This window comes from Cricetulus griseus, chromosome 6 (genome assembly GCF_003668045.3).
Source record: "Cricetulus griseus strain 17A/GY chromosome 6, alternate assembly CriGri-PICRH-1.0, whole genome shotgun sequence".
In the NCBI taxonomy this organism is placed as follows: domain Eukaryota; kingdom Metazoa; phylum Chordata; class Mammalia; order Rodentia; family Cricetidae; genus Cricetulus; species Cricetulus griseus.
In genome coordinates, this window is record NC_048599.1 from 68,308,873 (window position 1) to 68,323,778 (window position 14,906).

The 14,906-nt window shown below is 42.1% G+C and overlaps 1 protein-coding gene across 1 annotated transcript in view; it reads right to left on the minus strand.

Moving 5' to 3' along the window:
* LOC113836414 (brain-derived neurotrophic factor-like) overlaps positions 1–12,027 on the minus strand; it is a 29,582-nt gene extending 17,555 nt beyond the window's left edge. Inside the window, 1 exon segment of the mRNA XM_027422296.2 lies at positions 11,657–12,027. Within this exon segment, the coding sequence (XP_027278097.1) occupies positions 11,657–11,974 (318 nt within the window). The 5' untranslated portion in view covers positions 11,975–12,027.
* Positions 12,028–14,906: the final 2,879 nt, after the last annotated feature.

Here is a 14,906-nt window from a genome sequence, read left to right on the forward strand (position 1 = left end):
ATCAATTACAACAGGATGTATAATAGAAAAAGCCCAGCTATCAACTATGGGAAAATAGAACCACAATAACTACTTAAAGTCAAATTTAGACAGCTATGAAGAATATATGTTTCCCCACATAAGGTAGAATGGAAAGGTATCTGATATATAGTGCCAAGTGACCAAAAAGAGGTACAGAATAGTATGTCACCTTTCCTTTAGAGATGGGGGGATAATCATAGCCATATCTACTTATATTTCTATAAAGCAAATAATAATGGTTTCAAAAAACCAAATAATTCTATATTAATGTCAATTATAGATGTTGTGTGGAAGGGACATCATGCAAGTGGAGGTATACCTCTCGGTATAAACTTCTTTTTAATATCATTTTGGCATTTTAATTACATGAATAAATTAAATATAACTTTTTAAATTAATCCTAGGCAGATAGTAATGCTGGTAATATCTGTACTTGGGAGGCAGAGGCAGGAAAATCAAGAATTCAAGGTTATCCTGAGCTACACAGTGAGTTCAAGTCCAACCTAAGCTACATAGGGTTCTACCTCAAAAGAAATTAACTAAATAACCAATTAACTCACTAAATAAGAAAGTTTTTAAAAGATTTAACCCTGGGGCTTCATTTTTCAAGACCTATACCCCTCTGCTGTATTGTGGTACTCAGAAAGTTTTCTATTTCATCTTTTGGTACATTTCCATGGAAGAAATTAGTGGAAGGGCAGGGCTGGAGCCTGGGAACGAAACACATCAATCCTGATCTTCCTCTTGCATTTTGTATAATACTAACCTCATTAAGTAGCTATTTGGCCACTTTTAAATCAGCAAATTGAACAAACTCCGAAGTGGACAAACTTAAGGACCTGTGCCTCACCTCTGTGACACACTGAGAGTAAGAATACTAATGCTTCTAGATTCAGTGCATCTTTGAAAAAGAACTGGTATATACCCAGGGGATTTGTGACCTAAAGGGGGCAACTCTACAAATAACTGTTATGACACATAGCACGAGACTGAGAGGAAAGCACGGGCAAACATCGGAAGAGAATGCAACCTGTTTCCCAAAGTATCTAAGGCACTGAAATAGTGAATGATGAAGTGAGTTTCACAGAGACAGAATAAAAACACAAACACAAAACAAGAACAAGCTGACAGAGAGTGACTTCAAGAGGAAGGCGTGTGGTTACAGGACTCCATATGTGGTTATCCTCAGTATTTTGCATTCTGTAAAGTCTAGGCAGGAAGCTATAGAAGCAACTCTAAGGACACAGACTTGAGTATAAACATGAGATCTGTGTTGAATGTAAGACCCAGTAGGATGGCCCTCATTCTGTGAACAGTCTTTGGAGCAAGTGCCCACTTCACACAGGTGGCATCCAACTTACTTCCAAAATCAGATGGAAACTTCAAACATTTCTGAAAATGTTCCCCAGAGGACCATTTACCCCAAATTAGAGAGTGAATGAAAAACCATTCTTTAAAAGGTACCTCTCTCCAAACAACCCTTCTCATCTCCACATATCCAGTCATCTGGAAAGCAGATTTACCATTAAACGAATGGTCAAAGCCGCCCCACAATGTTAAACTAATCAAGGAAATCTAAGCGTTGCTTTCCTCACCTTTCTGGAGTGAAACATTCCAAGAGGCTGGAAATAACCACATGTTGATGCTGTAACCCGGGGTTCACTGGCACTGCTCTAACTCTGTACCAACATCCAGATGCTGGGACAGGAAACCAGCTACTTGGAACCCAGTAAAAGTAAGTAAAGCCCTCCCTTCTACTTTGATTAGTCAGTGCCTCTATGTGAAGTTCCTGGTTCTTGGTTCCAGCAGGGTCTAATTCTGCATCCAGCTGTATTTAAGCTGGCTAACTCATACAGTGTGCTTCGGGATCTCCCATTTAATGAAATGAGGGACCTGCACACACTTAAAAGACGGATTTAGTGGGACCCATCAGTCATATTAATCAAAGTGATGCTGATGGTGGTATGGCAGGAGCAATCTTCCTCAGAAAGCACTCCTTTGAAGCAAGCCCTCTTGCATAACATAGGATGGGGAAATGATTTCCCTAAACCATACTTGTAGGCCTCAGAACTTAGACACCTGATCTCAAGATCAAAGAACAAGTAAGAGGTGTGTTGGAATCAAATTTAAACATTAGACCCCGGAAAGGTACCAGTCATGAGCTGCCTCATGCAAGTTCTATTTCAGAAATATTTCTGTGATATGAAGAAAATGGGCTTCCCTTAGATGCTCTAAATCATGTTTTCAAGACTAGTGCACCTTCTCCAAAGCTCCTAACATGTAATCTGACAGAGCCACGATACACAACAATGATTTAATGGTTATACAATTAATCACTATGCTCAGAGATGAAGAAAACAACTCAGACAGGGCAGGCTTATCATGTACAGGAGTCTTTCTAGAGGAAACAGAATTCTTGCTGGGTCTTGAAGAATTGATGTAATTGTGTGAGGAGAAAGTTAATAAGTAAAAAAAAATTAGACTCAGAATTTTAGGAGATTTCTGATCTTGTTCTTTTTTGTTGCTCTTGTAAAGTAAAGCTCATTTAGGCTTGAAATGTGTTAGTGAGGCATTTTGCTGTTTGATGATAAGGTACTAAGATATCTTCCTCTGGAGTGGGGAAGTGCTAAGAATATAGCTCAGTGGCAATGGTTAAGGGCCAGTCTAAACTTTACACATATTATCACATTTAATCGCCCACTAGCCTGTCAAGAGTTTTAGGCACAGAGTAAGTAATTGGTGGGATCTCAGACTTAGTAGATATTAGACGAACTCCACCCTTGGGTTCAGGAATAAGAACTTTGGTCTTTTGCTCTTCTTTAGAAGTCTCTGATAGAAATTCCTTCCAGGTCAGAACAATGTTTAATAGTCCTGCCATTCAGAGTCTCTGAATGTCTGGTTATTTGGAAGGCTGCAAATCTTTTCTAGCCATGTTCTAGTCTAGGGCACAAATGATTAGTCCCTGTAAATCATAGACTATTAGGTTTATGTGGTTTCTAGTTCAGGAGTTCTCAAATATTTCTGTGTGGTTGAGACAGCTGTGCAAATCGCTAAGCACAGCACATTCCCAGGCTAGTTCAGTCTTGGATTCTAGGCCCTCACATCTGTAGTTTTAAAAGTTTGAAAGGTATTTTTGATGGTCACCAGGTTTGGGTATTGGTGCTTTTTATGTCCTATTTTACTTATACCTCTAATGAAATATGTGCCCCAAATCCTATATCTATGTATCTATTCCCCCTTTGTTTTTGTTTACAATACTATCCCACTATAAGGAAATCATTACCATGAATGTGAAAACTACATAAAGAATGAGATAGACTAGATGTGTAACCCAGTGGGGACATTTACTTAGCATGCACAAGACTCTGAGTTTAATCTTTAGTAGAGAAAAGGAAAGACAAAGAAAGTGAAAAAGTAAATTCAGAGAAAACATTTTGAAATAAATGTTAATGGTAATTATAGTACATTTTAATGATAAATAAATGCTTAGTTGTTGCTTTTCTTCCACTATAAAGTACAATTTCCAAAGTTCTAAAATGGGAAGCTTTGCACATTTTCAAGGAAATCTACCTTCTGAACTGGGAGGCAGATGTAACTGTCAACATAAGAAACTGGCACAGAAACGTGTTGGGGGACTGACACCTTCACAAGAAACAAGCAATATTGCAGCATGACTCTGCTAAGGGCATCTACCTACTGACTTCTGATTGGGAGCAGTTCACTTACCAAGGAGGTTTTGTGGAGTGAAGTGTCATGATTTCTCTAGGGAAGGTGCAGTTGAGATTGAGAGGCAGAAATAACATGTTGCTTGCCTATTCTCCCAACTAGACCAGAGTTTCTTGTTTCACACACACACACACACACACACACACACACACACACACACACACACACAGGAACACATGCATGTACACACACACACCCCTACACACACATGTGGTCTCTATGTATGATTTCATTAAGGAAAAGATGCTATATACTATAGTATCAAGCTTTATAGGTTTTACAACATGAATTTAGAGGCTAACGTGTTTGTCTTTCCAATTTTGTTTCAAAGAGAAGATTAAGAAGTAATTTCTATCATTGGACAATAGGTTTTGGTATTACATAGAAGGCTAGACCATTTGCCATGTACTAATCATATGGGTATTCCCCCTTCCTCCTTCTTTCTTGTTTTTTTTTTTTTTTTCAAGATTCACAAAGTAATTATGTGAAGGTTTGCTTCCTTGCATGTTGGGAAGTTAACTATTTCTGAGTTGGTGATGCCAACTGTGCTGTATTTATATAGTTATAAAGACATGGCCCAGGAGCACAACATACATATTAATACCATAGATAGCTGAGCAAAATCACTTCCTGACTTCAAAACTAAGTAAACAAATGCTTTGTTTCATTTGTGAATTAATCTTCTATAGCCCTGGCTCAAACTTGCAGTAGCTCCATAAACAGCTCCTGGTTATACCATGGGCTTACACTGAACCTGCAATTACAGGAAGTTTTCCCTTCCTGTCATCTGTTGATAAGTCAGCCTCCAATTCCATACCCCTAACCCCCTATTCTGTCATGATGAGGTTTTAGAAATTCAACAAGGGCTGTGGCAATAGCTCATTTGTAAAGCACTTGCTTCAAAATCGTAAGGGCCAACGTTCTGTCTCCATACCCTCCACAAAAAGTGCAATGGCATCTATTTGTAATCCCAGCACTGGGGCAATGGAGACAGGGAGATGACTGGAATTCAGTGGCCAGCAAGTGTAATGTACTTGGTGGGCTCCAGGTCAAGGAGACACCCTGTCTCAAATAACAAGGTAGATAACTTCACCAAGAAATGACACCCAAAGTTCTCCTCTGGTCTCTACACACAAACATATGTCCATGCATCTATACAAGAACACACATAGACATCTAATTCACATGCACACCACACAATCACAGTATTTCACATTAAATAAATGTAAATGATCCAACTTCTATCGAGCAGCAGAATGCCTGCAGTGTCTGTTGGCTTTATGTTTTGATGTGATAAGCATATCGTCTGTGCCTTCAGACACATCATCAGCCAACACTTCATGCTGGGTGTACTTTCCCAGTGTTGCATAAGAGGGAACACCTTGGAGCCTTTGGTCTAGGAATGTGGCCTGGGACTCTGCCAAGCATCTCCCTTCAGCATCATGACTGTAGATTTCTCAACCTTTAGGTTCTACGTCATGAGAAAGTAGTGTGTGTTTTAAAATGCATCCAGTACATAAGTGCTCATGTGAAAACACAGAGAAAGTTGTTTAAATTTGGGCCCAGGTTCAGGTTTCAAAGGCAGAGGAGAGTCCACAGAAAATGAAATCACCCAGACAGAAGCTCCAAAGCCAAGAGTGATTAGACTCATTGCCAGGTGACAAGAGCTTTACTGAATGAGCTTCTCCTTCTCCCTCTTTCTCTTGGGGTGGGGGTGGGGGTACAGGGAGGTATTTTCTTTCTTTTTCTGTTTTTCTTGAATAAGGATGTATTCTGATTGCTTCTATGGAGGACACATAGCATGTAGAGTACAGTTACTTACTTTGCCACGCTGTGTAGTTTTTTCTTACCAGACAATGGCACACATTTAATACATACCATTCAGTCCTTGAAATACATAGGAAACAGCATCTCTGATCACACCCGAAAACTTGAAGACATTAAAAAATTCCACTTGTAAGTTTCTGGTTTCTGTCTCAATCAAATTTAACGTGTCAAATGTTGTGAACATAATTTAATGAGTGAAGTAAATTATGCATGAAAAATTTTAGAACTAAGTTAAATGAATGACTTTTATGATAGGTACTGGGGAAAAATAAATATTATTAAATATTTCCTACAATTTTTGCCTCCTCGCCAGCAAAACAAATAAACACCTTTTCACTTTTTTTTCTAAAACCATTAAGTTCTTTCATCAACAAACACAGAATCTCAGGCAACTACTAATTAATCTGCCTGTTCCTTTAGCAGTGTTTACCCATGTACATCCTTAGACTAACACTAGTCTTTCTGGATGCCAATGTAGGATCATGCATAGGTACACTAACTAAACATAAGTTTATGTAACTGGGGAGAAGTTTGAGTCAACTTATAATTACTGATTCCTGTTTTCATCACTTTTTGATGTTATTTACTCCTAGGCTGATATTATCTTTATCATTTCTTTCTACCTCTTTTGTTTTCCTTGCGTTTGAGGGTAGGGGTGTGTGTGTGGGGGGGAGTACAGTGGTGTTTGAAAATCCCACCCTACTTATTACCCTCTATTTTATTCTTAAATCTTCTCAAATCATGAAAGTTAAAATTAGATCAGAGATGAAAGACATTCCTTAAGATCTCTCTACTCCGTTTATTTGGTGTTATTCTATCTCAGAAAGTGGAATGAATGTTGCCTTTGGCAACAGAGTAAAATCAAAACCTTTGTATTCGGTGCTACAGTGCAAACCCTTGAAAACAATAAATAAAATGGGGGTGGAGAGGCAGCCCTTGATTCCTGGCACTCAATTTTACACTGACTAGCATATTAAAATTCTTAAACATACTTAGTGTATAAGTTAAGCTATGAGGTTGTTTACTTTAAAAGCCACCTGCAATGAGAAATGTTACTCTTCCTCCCTTCTCCCTCACCCCTTCACACACACAAGTCTGCACAAAGTGGCATGGAAAGTTAGTCAGTAAAGCCATGGAAAAGCAGTTTGTGTGGCAACACGGTGACTTCCAGGTGAGGCCAGGTAAATACTATGCAGGCACTATGACTTCAATGTTGGGTGAATTTCTTAAATTAATTTGAAATGCTTTTTTGACTTTCTATTACACACTTATCAAATTTCATATAGACTAGTTGTAGTTAGAAAGCAGACTGCTGCTTTTGTTTGTTCTAAAAACAATCTGAACTGAAGTACGGTGATTTAAAAAAAAAAACTCATGTAATTTTTATGTACTTTCTGGCATATTGAAATTAAGATATATCCCCTTTGCCTGCTATCCTCCTTCCAAAACTGCAGGGGAAATATCAAAAACACAGAAGGTAGTCATAAAATCCCAGTCAAACCAAAGCAACCAAGATGAAAGCACATTTAAGAGCTCCAAGGTTCTGTAAGCTTTCAAAATCAGGACATTACTACCAGGACAACCAATGAAAAGTTCTTTCAAGTGAACCTTTGGGGAAACTATGTAACGTTCATTAATCTCTGGGCTCTTTGGAAATAAACTTTTACTTTATTATGCCTGCCACTGAAGCTTGTAAATCAAGTTATTCCCCTCAGTCACTCACTCATCTAATGCAACCCATCCTTGAACTTCAAGCTATCTATGTATAAATGAAACCTCAGGGTAATGAGCTGCTTCGTAGTCATCCACTATATTTGGTCAGATTTGCCTCACCAACAGTGTGTCTCAGAGTTTGTATTTGCACTTGAGTATTTACATAATGAAAGTTGCCATACTGCTTGTGATAGTCTCTCTCTGTATATATACATATATACATGTATACATCATGTAATATATGTGATAGATATAATGTGATATGTATATATGTATCATATATATTGTCATAAAATATATATGACAGCATTCACTTCTTAACAATTTTCAAATGTCAATGCAACTACTGTGTTTCATTATTTTTTAGACTTTCAAAAATGACTCCATACATTCAATAATTGGGTCCATAACTTTTCGAAGTTTGCAGTATCCCTGTGATAGAGTGATGTAAGTCATTGGAATAAAAAATTATTTAGGATTAAAAAATCTCAAGCCCTAGGTGGAAATCGGAAGAACTTGAGGAATGCACATTCCCTAACTTTAAAAGTACTGAAGCCTTACTAATGTTCCAAGGGTTAACTCTCTCATGATAGTGACAGAAGGATTTCATTTGCCAACATCATTTATTGCTTAGCATTACTCCATACTAGATAGAATAAATGGAGACACCGTGTAACCAGTACGTCTGCTCGTTCACTTCTGACGCCCATCTGTGCACGTTATCCATCCTAATAAAGAAAATTTATCATAATGCAACTTAATGTGATTATCCTTCAAATGGCTTCTGCCTCCATTGAACAACAGCCAGCATTTTCAACTTGGAATTCTGCAAAACTCTCTTCTGATTCCTCTTTAAAATGCAATTCACAGCTTGAGATCACAGAGCCTGCCAGTGGCTGAATGGCTGCACTAGGCGGCTGAGAGTCCTTCAATTAAGCAGCAATTTTGCAATTAGTGGAAATGGAGTGCTCCATAACAATTGTTTGAAAACAAGTTGAGACAAGTGAGCAATTACCCTATTAAAGAGATATATTCACTTTCACGGGACTAAAAGAGCCCCCTCATACAAACTGAAACCTTCCCCACAAGGAGACAAACACAGGCTGAAAATTATGTTTTAATCATTAGAATGAAATCAGTACAGTATAACTGTTGCAGCAAGAGTGCTTTTCATGAAAGATAGTCAGAGGTTTAGCTGTTGTTCCCTCTCTGTCTGTTGTTTTCATTCAGGAGATCCACAACTGCTCTTTACTCTAGGACTAAATTCCTACATCTTAAATTCTTAATGAACTACTTGTGTGTGACCTTTCCTTCCAAGGTGTACATCTTAGATTCTCTTGATGCTTAGAAGATAATGTTTATGGAACCCAAACCTGCTGGCTCTGCTACAATTTACAACATATAGGGATATAAAGTTGTGGGGGGGGAGGGCTGGGGAGGGATTTTACTGAAGGCTTTAAAAGATGAATGTAAAAAAGAATGAAAACAAGCTGGTTGCTATACTATCAGGTGGGCGTGCTCAGCCTGTTCTAAGTGCCAAGCTACAACTCAGAGCTATTTATATTTGGAAGAAATGAAATTATCAATCATTTACATTTTGACTATTAAAAAGTTGGGACTCTTAAAACATTTCTGGAAGCAGGAAACAGCTTCTAATGTTGCCCCCTTTAAACAGAACATCCAAGATTTTAGAAATTTGCATTTACAATTACTATGATTTCTTCCTCCCAGCAAGTCAAAATGAACTAGAAATAACCCAGCTTCTTCTCTCTCTTGGGACCTTTAGGAGATTTAAGCAACCTATTTACTTAGAATAAACGTGTTCTGAGGTGAGGGTGGTGGCACTCTAGGCAAATGACCACTTTCTAGACTCCTCTTGTTTGCAATTAAAAGTTATGCTTCCCCAGGGCATCCTAAAACAGATTTCTTAAATGCCTTAATTTCTAGATACATAAAGGTGACAATCCTTTTGAATGACCTTAAGTAGCAACCTAAAATAAACATGATTTCTAATTACCAACTTAGCTCTGAATGGGCTGTGAGAGATTCTAGAAATATGTGAAAAATTACTGTTACTCTGTCTTAGAAAAATGTTATGTCTAAGTGTGTCTGTAATGGTCTAATGCTTCAAGATGTGTGCGTCATGTACACCGATCTTGTTTATCTGGAAATTATTTCTTTCTTCCTAAATCATTTATAAACAGGAACATTTTAATTACTTAAAAGGTTCTCTATATAGCATGTGTTGTGTGTCATAGTATTTACTATTCATATTTACCAATATGTGTCCCATTTGGCAAAATAACATAGACGAAGAACAGAAAACAACTTTATGGTTCTGGAATTCCAATAATGGTAACTACCATATTTCAAATTCCAGTAAAGATTACATTTCAACAAGTGTCTGTTTCCTTTCTTTTACCTTCAGAGGTAAACTTGAAAAACACAAAACAAAACAAAGACTCCAAACCTTATGAAAAACCAGGAACTGCAGTAATTATTTCAACCCCCCCCCCCCAGTGTTATTTCAGGCCCCTGTGCAACGGATTAAGTCTATTATGTGTAACAGCTTGAAGCGCTCCTGTTCTAACCTCAGATCCCTCCGACCTGAAAACAGTGTCGCCTGTGGCAAACTTAGAGGGACCCCGGACGCTTAGCGGAATCAAACCGGTAAGTAAATAAATAAATAAATAATGCAAAAAACAAAAATCAATCGTAAGATCAAAATGTTTTTTTTTTACCTTATAACTAATGTATTAAAAATCGATTTTGGAGAAGAATTAAAAGAGGAACATGTTTTCAGTAAGTTGATCCAATTGTTGGGAAGGGGACTCATTTAGCCTTTTATACACAGATAACAATGATCGTGCCTAATTACACACCAATTTCTTTTGAAATGTAATTTCTAGAAGACTTACTATTAAACAGAGAGAAATATGCTTCTAGCCAAGAACAATCTGAATTCTTGTGAGGAAAAAAAAAAAGTTCATTGGTTGTTGTTGACACTGAGAAGTATATTGCAGGATATCGGGAAGACCTTGAAGTAAGATCCAGTAAGTCCCAGCTCATTGTCAAGGGGGGATCATCAAAGCACCCCAGCGACGACACAAGGAAAGAAGCGCATCAAGTTATAACTCCCAACTCCCACATCTCAGGAAGCTGGTGCGAAACACTGTTCAACAAGTTTTTTCTCACACACCACTAAAGATCCGCAAAACTGCCCCCAAGAACTTCCCCACCCCCATCCGACCGCCCCCAGCAGCTGCTCTTGGCAGTGCGGCCGGCAGAGGGCACCCTCTCCCTTCCTAGCGCAGCTCTTCTGGCCCTCCTCTTCTGGATCCTCCCTCTCTACCTCTTGCTCTCCCCCGCCCCCCATCCCTGTCCCCATACTCAGTTCCCTAGTCCAGGCTCCACCCCCAACTCACGAATTGTTTTCACTAAAACACCAGTTCACCCCCGCAGCCTGTAGCTCGCCCACCCCCAGCCGCCCCAGGAGAGCCCCCCACCCCGGGCTGCAAATTGCCCTTTTCCTTCATCATGAAGCACAAAGCCCCGAGCCCCCATCCTCGGCTATTTCTTTCCAGCCTTAGTTCACTCATCCATTCCCCTTCCTGTTTCAGCATCCCCAGAAAACAAAACCTGTCGTTTCATCCTCCATAGACACCCAACCTACTCCCCGACCAAAGTCAAAACTTTCACTTCCGCGGGAGGATGCCCTAAGGGAGGCACGCAGGATGGGCAGAGGGTCGGATGCAAGCTGTCTGGGAGTTTTGCAGATCCTTTCAGGCCCTAGTGGCAACAAGGGTCCAAGTTTTTCCAGTTACATTGGCCTTGGACCTGTAAGCAAGCTTTGGTGTAGAGCAGGTGACAGTGTACAGCCTGTGTGATACCCAGGAAAAGGAGATGAGGGCACGGGGCGCAAAGATCCACTCCCGGACCCCACACCACCGAGGTCCGAATCCTCTTGGAGAGTGCCTAGATGGTGGTAAGGGATCCCAGCCCAGCCCTGCCCCGCTGCCCTCCGTCTGAGCCCCCGACAGCTGGCGCCCTGCATCTCTCACCACCCTTCCTCGTTTACGGGAGGACTTCGGGGATCCCCTGAGCGCAGGCTTAGCTCCCATGGCGCAAGTCGTCCTATCCCCTTGGCCTTTTCTCTCGCACTGCAAGGATTCCCGGGGTCCCGCTGTCCCTCCGGGTTGTGGGCTCCTGGGAGAACTCTCCTCAAGAGCAACCCCGCCCCTCTGCTGTCACAGGACGAAGGTGAAGCCGGAGTTCTGCGGTCCCACAACTTCTGATTCCCCCAGTCAACTTTCCCGGGCGCACGCGCCGCCGGCTCCCGCGCTTAGTCCCACGCCCCGCAGTCGCCTACCTCGGGGTCCACACAAAGATCTCGGATCTCCGGCAGCGGAGTCACATCGTTGTCACTCTCTTGGCCCCTACGCCCTGTCCCGGGCCCCGTGCGCTTTCCCGTCCGCCCCACAGCAGCGGTGGCAGAGGGAGGAAACCGGTCTCATCAAAGCTTCCCCAAGCGGAGGAGGCGCGTCGCCCCAGGCGGCCTTCTTCTCCAGGCCCGGGAGTCCCCGGGGCGGCGGGGACCGTGCGACAGCCAGCCAGCGGGTGCGCCCTGGCGCGGCGGCAGCGGCGGGCACCCGAAGCTCAGCCAGCGCCAGGCGCTGGGGTCAGACATTATTTAGCTCTTCGGTTGAGCTTCGATTGGTCAGACAGCGCCGCCCCTATCCCCTCCCTGCTCCGCCGCGCCACTGATACCCATTCGGGTTGGCCGCTTAAAGGGGACGCCGCGTCTTTTCCTCACGGGGGCTTAGCCCTCGGGGGCCCTCGGGGAACCCCTGACCGTCCTGTACCGTCTTCTCGCTGTCCCCGGGAGTCCGCCGCTTAACCCCCAAAGCCCTGCGCCTGCTCTCTGCGGCCAACACAGGGTGCCCTGGGCTAGGAAGGGTGGTCGAATCCCAGTTTCCAGGAACCCAGCTCCTGGCAATGTGCCCTAGAGCAGGAGAAAGCGCGTGCGAATCCCACGCGCCCAGTTCTTTCTCCCCTGGTTTGCAACTCTCCCCACCTTTCCCATCCCAGCACCCAAGTTCTGTGGGAGAGGGCGTGCATTTCCCCCGCCCCAGACACACCTTCCCGCACCTTTCCTCACCACAGAGCTAGAGGGAAAAAAACGAGCACACAATGAAACTGCACGGAGCGTGCGGGGTTATGGTTTACTCCTCTACTTTAAACACACCAGCTTAACCAGAGTTCGCGCCCTGACCTCTCCGGGAGTTTGCCTAATAGAATTCAATCAAGATAATAACAGTATTTTTTATTAATGAATAACCCCGGATAACATTACACCAAGTTACTGCTTCTAGCCGGGAAGCCTAGGCAATAACAGACCTCACTAAAGCCATATGCTTCCCAGCAGACCAAACGGGGGAGGTGGGGGGGGGGAGAGAAAAAGAAAGGGAAAGAGAAAGAAAAGAAACCCACCTTTTTCAGTCACTACTTGTCAAAGTAAACATCAAGGCAGCTGCTCTGGGGAAGACCGGTCCCCAAGGTCCTAGACTCTTACTATATTTTTCCCCTTCCCTTCGGTTAATAGGGGGTGGGGGGACGAGTCTTTGGTGGCCGGTATGCACTCCTGTTCTGCAGCAAAGAAGTTAAATTATTGATAGTGGAAATTGCATGGCGGAGGTAATACTCGCACGCCTTCAGCGAGAAGCTCCATTTGATCTAGGCAGAGGCTGGGAGATTTCATGCTAGCTCCGGGGGTGGGTGGGGGGAGCGGCAGCGAGAGCAGTCCTCTCCTCAGTGAATGGGAAAGTGGGTGGGAGTCCACGAGAGGGCTCCACGCTGCCTTGACGTGAGCTGTCATATGATACCTCCTCTGCCTCGAAATAGACACTCTAGTGCACGAATTACCAGAATCAGAATTCCGCGCATTTAAAATGATACATCTTTTATTAGAAGAATTCCGTTCCAGGGCATTGCATGCTTTGTAGATGTTTTCACTTCCAGTCCTAGCGAATACACACACACACACACACACACACACACACACACACACACACACACACAAGACAAGCCTTTCATTATCCTTTAACTAGAGCTCAGGGTGAGGGGTGGGTGAGGTGGGGTGGGGTAAGTCGCTCACTAAGCCCCTTTCCTCTGGAATAGTGGTCTTTGGGATTCTCTTTTGCCTGTAGTGGCTAGGGGCTGGAGGGCGATTTTCACATAGACGTTTGATAAACTCTCCCAAGCGTCTACCTGAAACCCTGCTTTGTTAAAGGTTCCTTCCTTAATCCAGCCAATTAGCAAACACTAGGGCAAACCTTAATTTTTAGGAGGGGGGAGGAAGAGAAGAGGGCAATACTGAGCTTGGAGTCCCATCTCTTGTTAAGATAATCACTCGAATGCATTAAAAGGGAGGTTCCTTCTTCTGAGGTTGGCCTTTAGTATGGCTAAGCCAGGGCCCAGAGATTAGCATTTTAATAAGCAATTCCTTTACAGACAATCTCAAGTCATACCACGGAAGACTCATATGTGACTCATAGAGGAGGCAAAAATGACTATCAGAAATTCTTGCACCCCAACTCCTGTGGGCCCTTGTGTGTGAATGTGCATTTTTGTTGAATCTTAATGACTTAATCATTGCTAAGGCATTGCTGTATGAATGTCTTTAAATGCTTGAGCATTAAATTTGCCAGAGGAAAAGAGGTATGAACAGTTCCCTTTCCCTTTCCAAGATGTCTCATGGTTATCAAGAATGAGCTATTGAACAGAATATAAGATATTATTGTGTACTGAGATCCATTTACCCAAGGGCTAATAGTTAATAAAGTGAACTAACTAACATTAGCTATTTGAGACCTTCCAAAAACTGCTGACAGACACGTTTTGTTTTATAATCGAAGAATCAGAGATTTAATACCACACGGCAGTTTAGCCAAGCGCATAGTAATTTACTCAAGTGCACATATCAGAGATATACCTTAAAGGCCTCAAGAACTCCAGCTAGAAATGCACCCCACTTCTACTCTCTGTCCTTCAGTAAAGGGAAGTCATCAGAATTCAAGGTCCTTCCCAGTCCTGTTGGAAACTGTGGTCTGAATAGCCAAGTTATTCAAATATATGCACATTCTTAGAGTGTCACTCACAGTTAGCTTTGCACCTCTGTCAATTTGATGGAGCACGTGATCAATATGAAGGATTCTGCAGCACAGATGGTGGAGTTTATTGTGAAATAGCTAATGTATATGAAATGTGCAGGAGAAACAGAGAGCAATAGAGGACATGAATCTGGGCTTGGGCCACCACCAAGACCCTCTGTATTTCTTTCTAGGGTATAGGCTGAATGCAGCCATGATTCCTTCAATTGTTATAACTTAATTAGCTATATTGTAATCTCTAAAACTACCTGTATATCTTTAAAAAGGACTGGAGTAGTCTTACCCCCAATTTTAAAAGGAAAATCACTTTAAGTCCGTTTCAAACTGATGCCAACTTTCCAAACCATACATTTATCAGGAATGGGTTCTGACCCTAGGTTGTGAAAGAGGTTGTGATTTCTCTCTTTTCTGAAAAACACCTTGCAAGCAAATGTCCTTGCTAGCATCGTC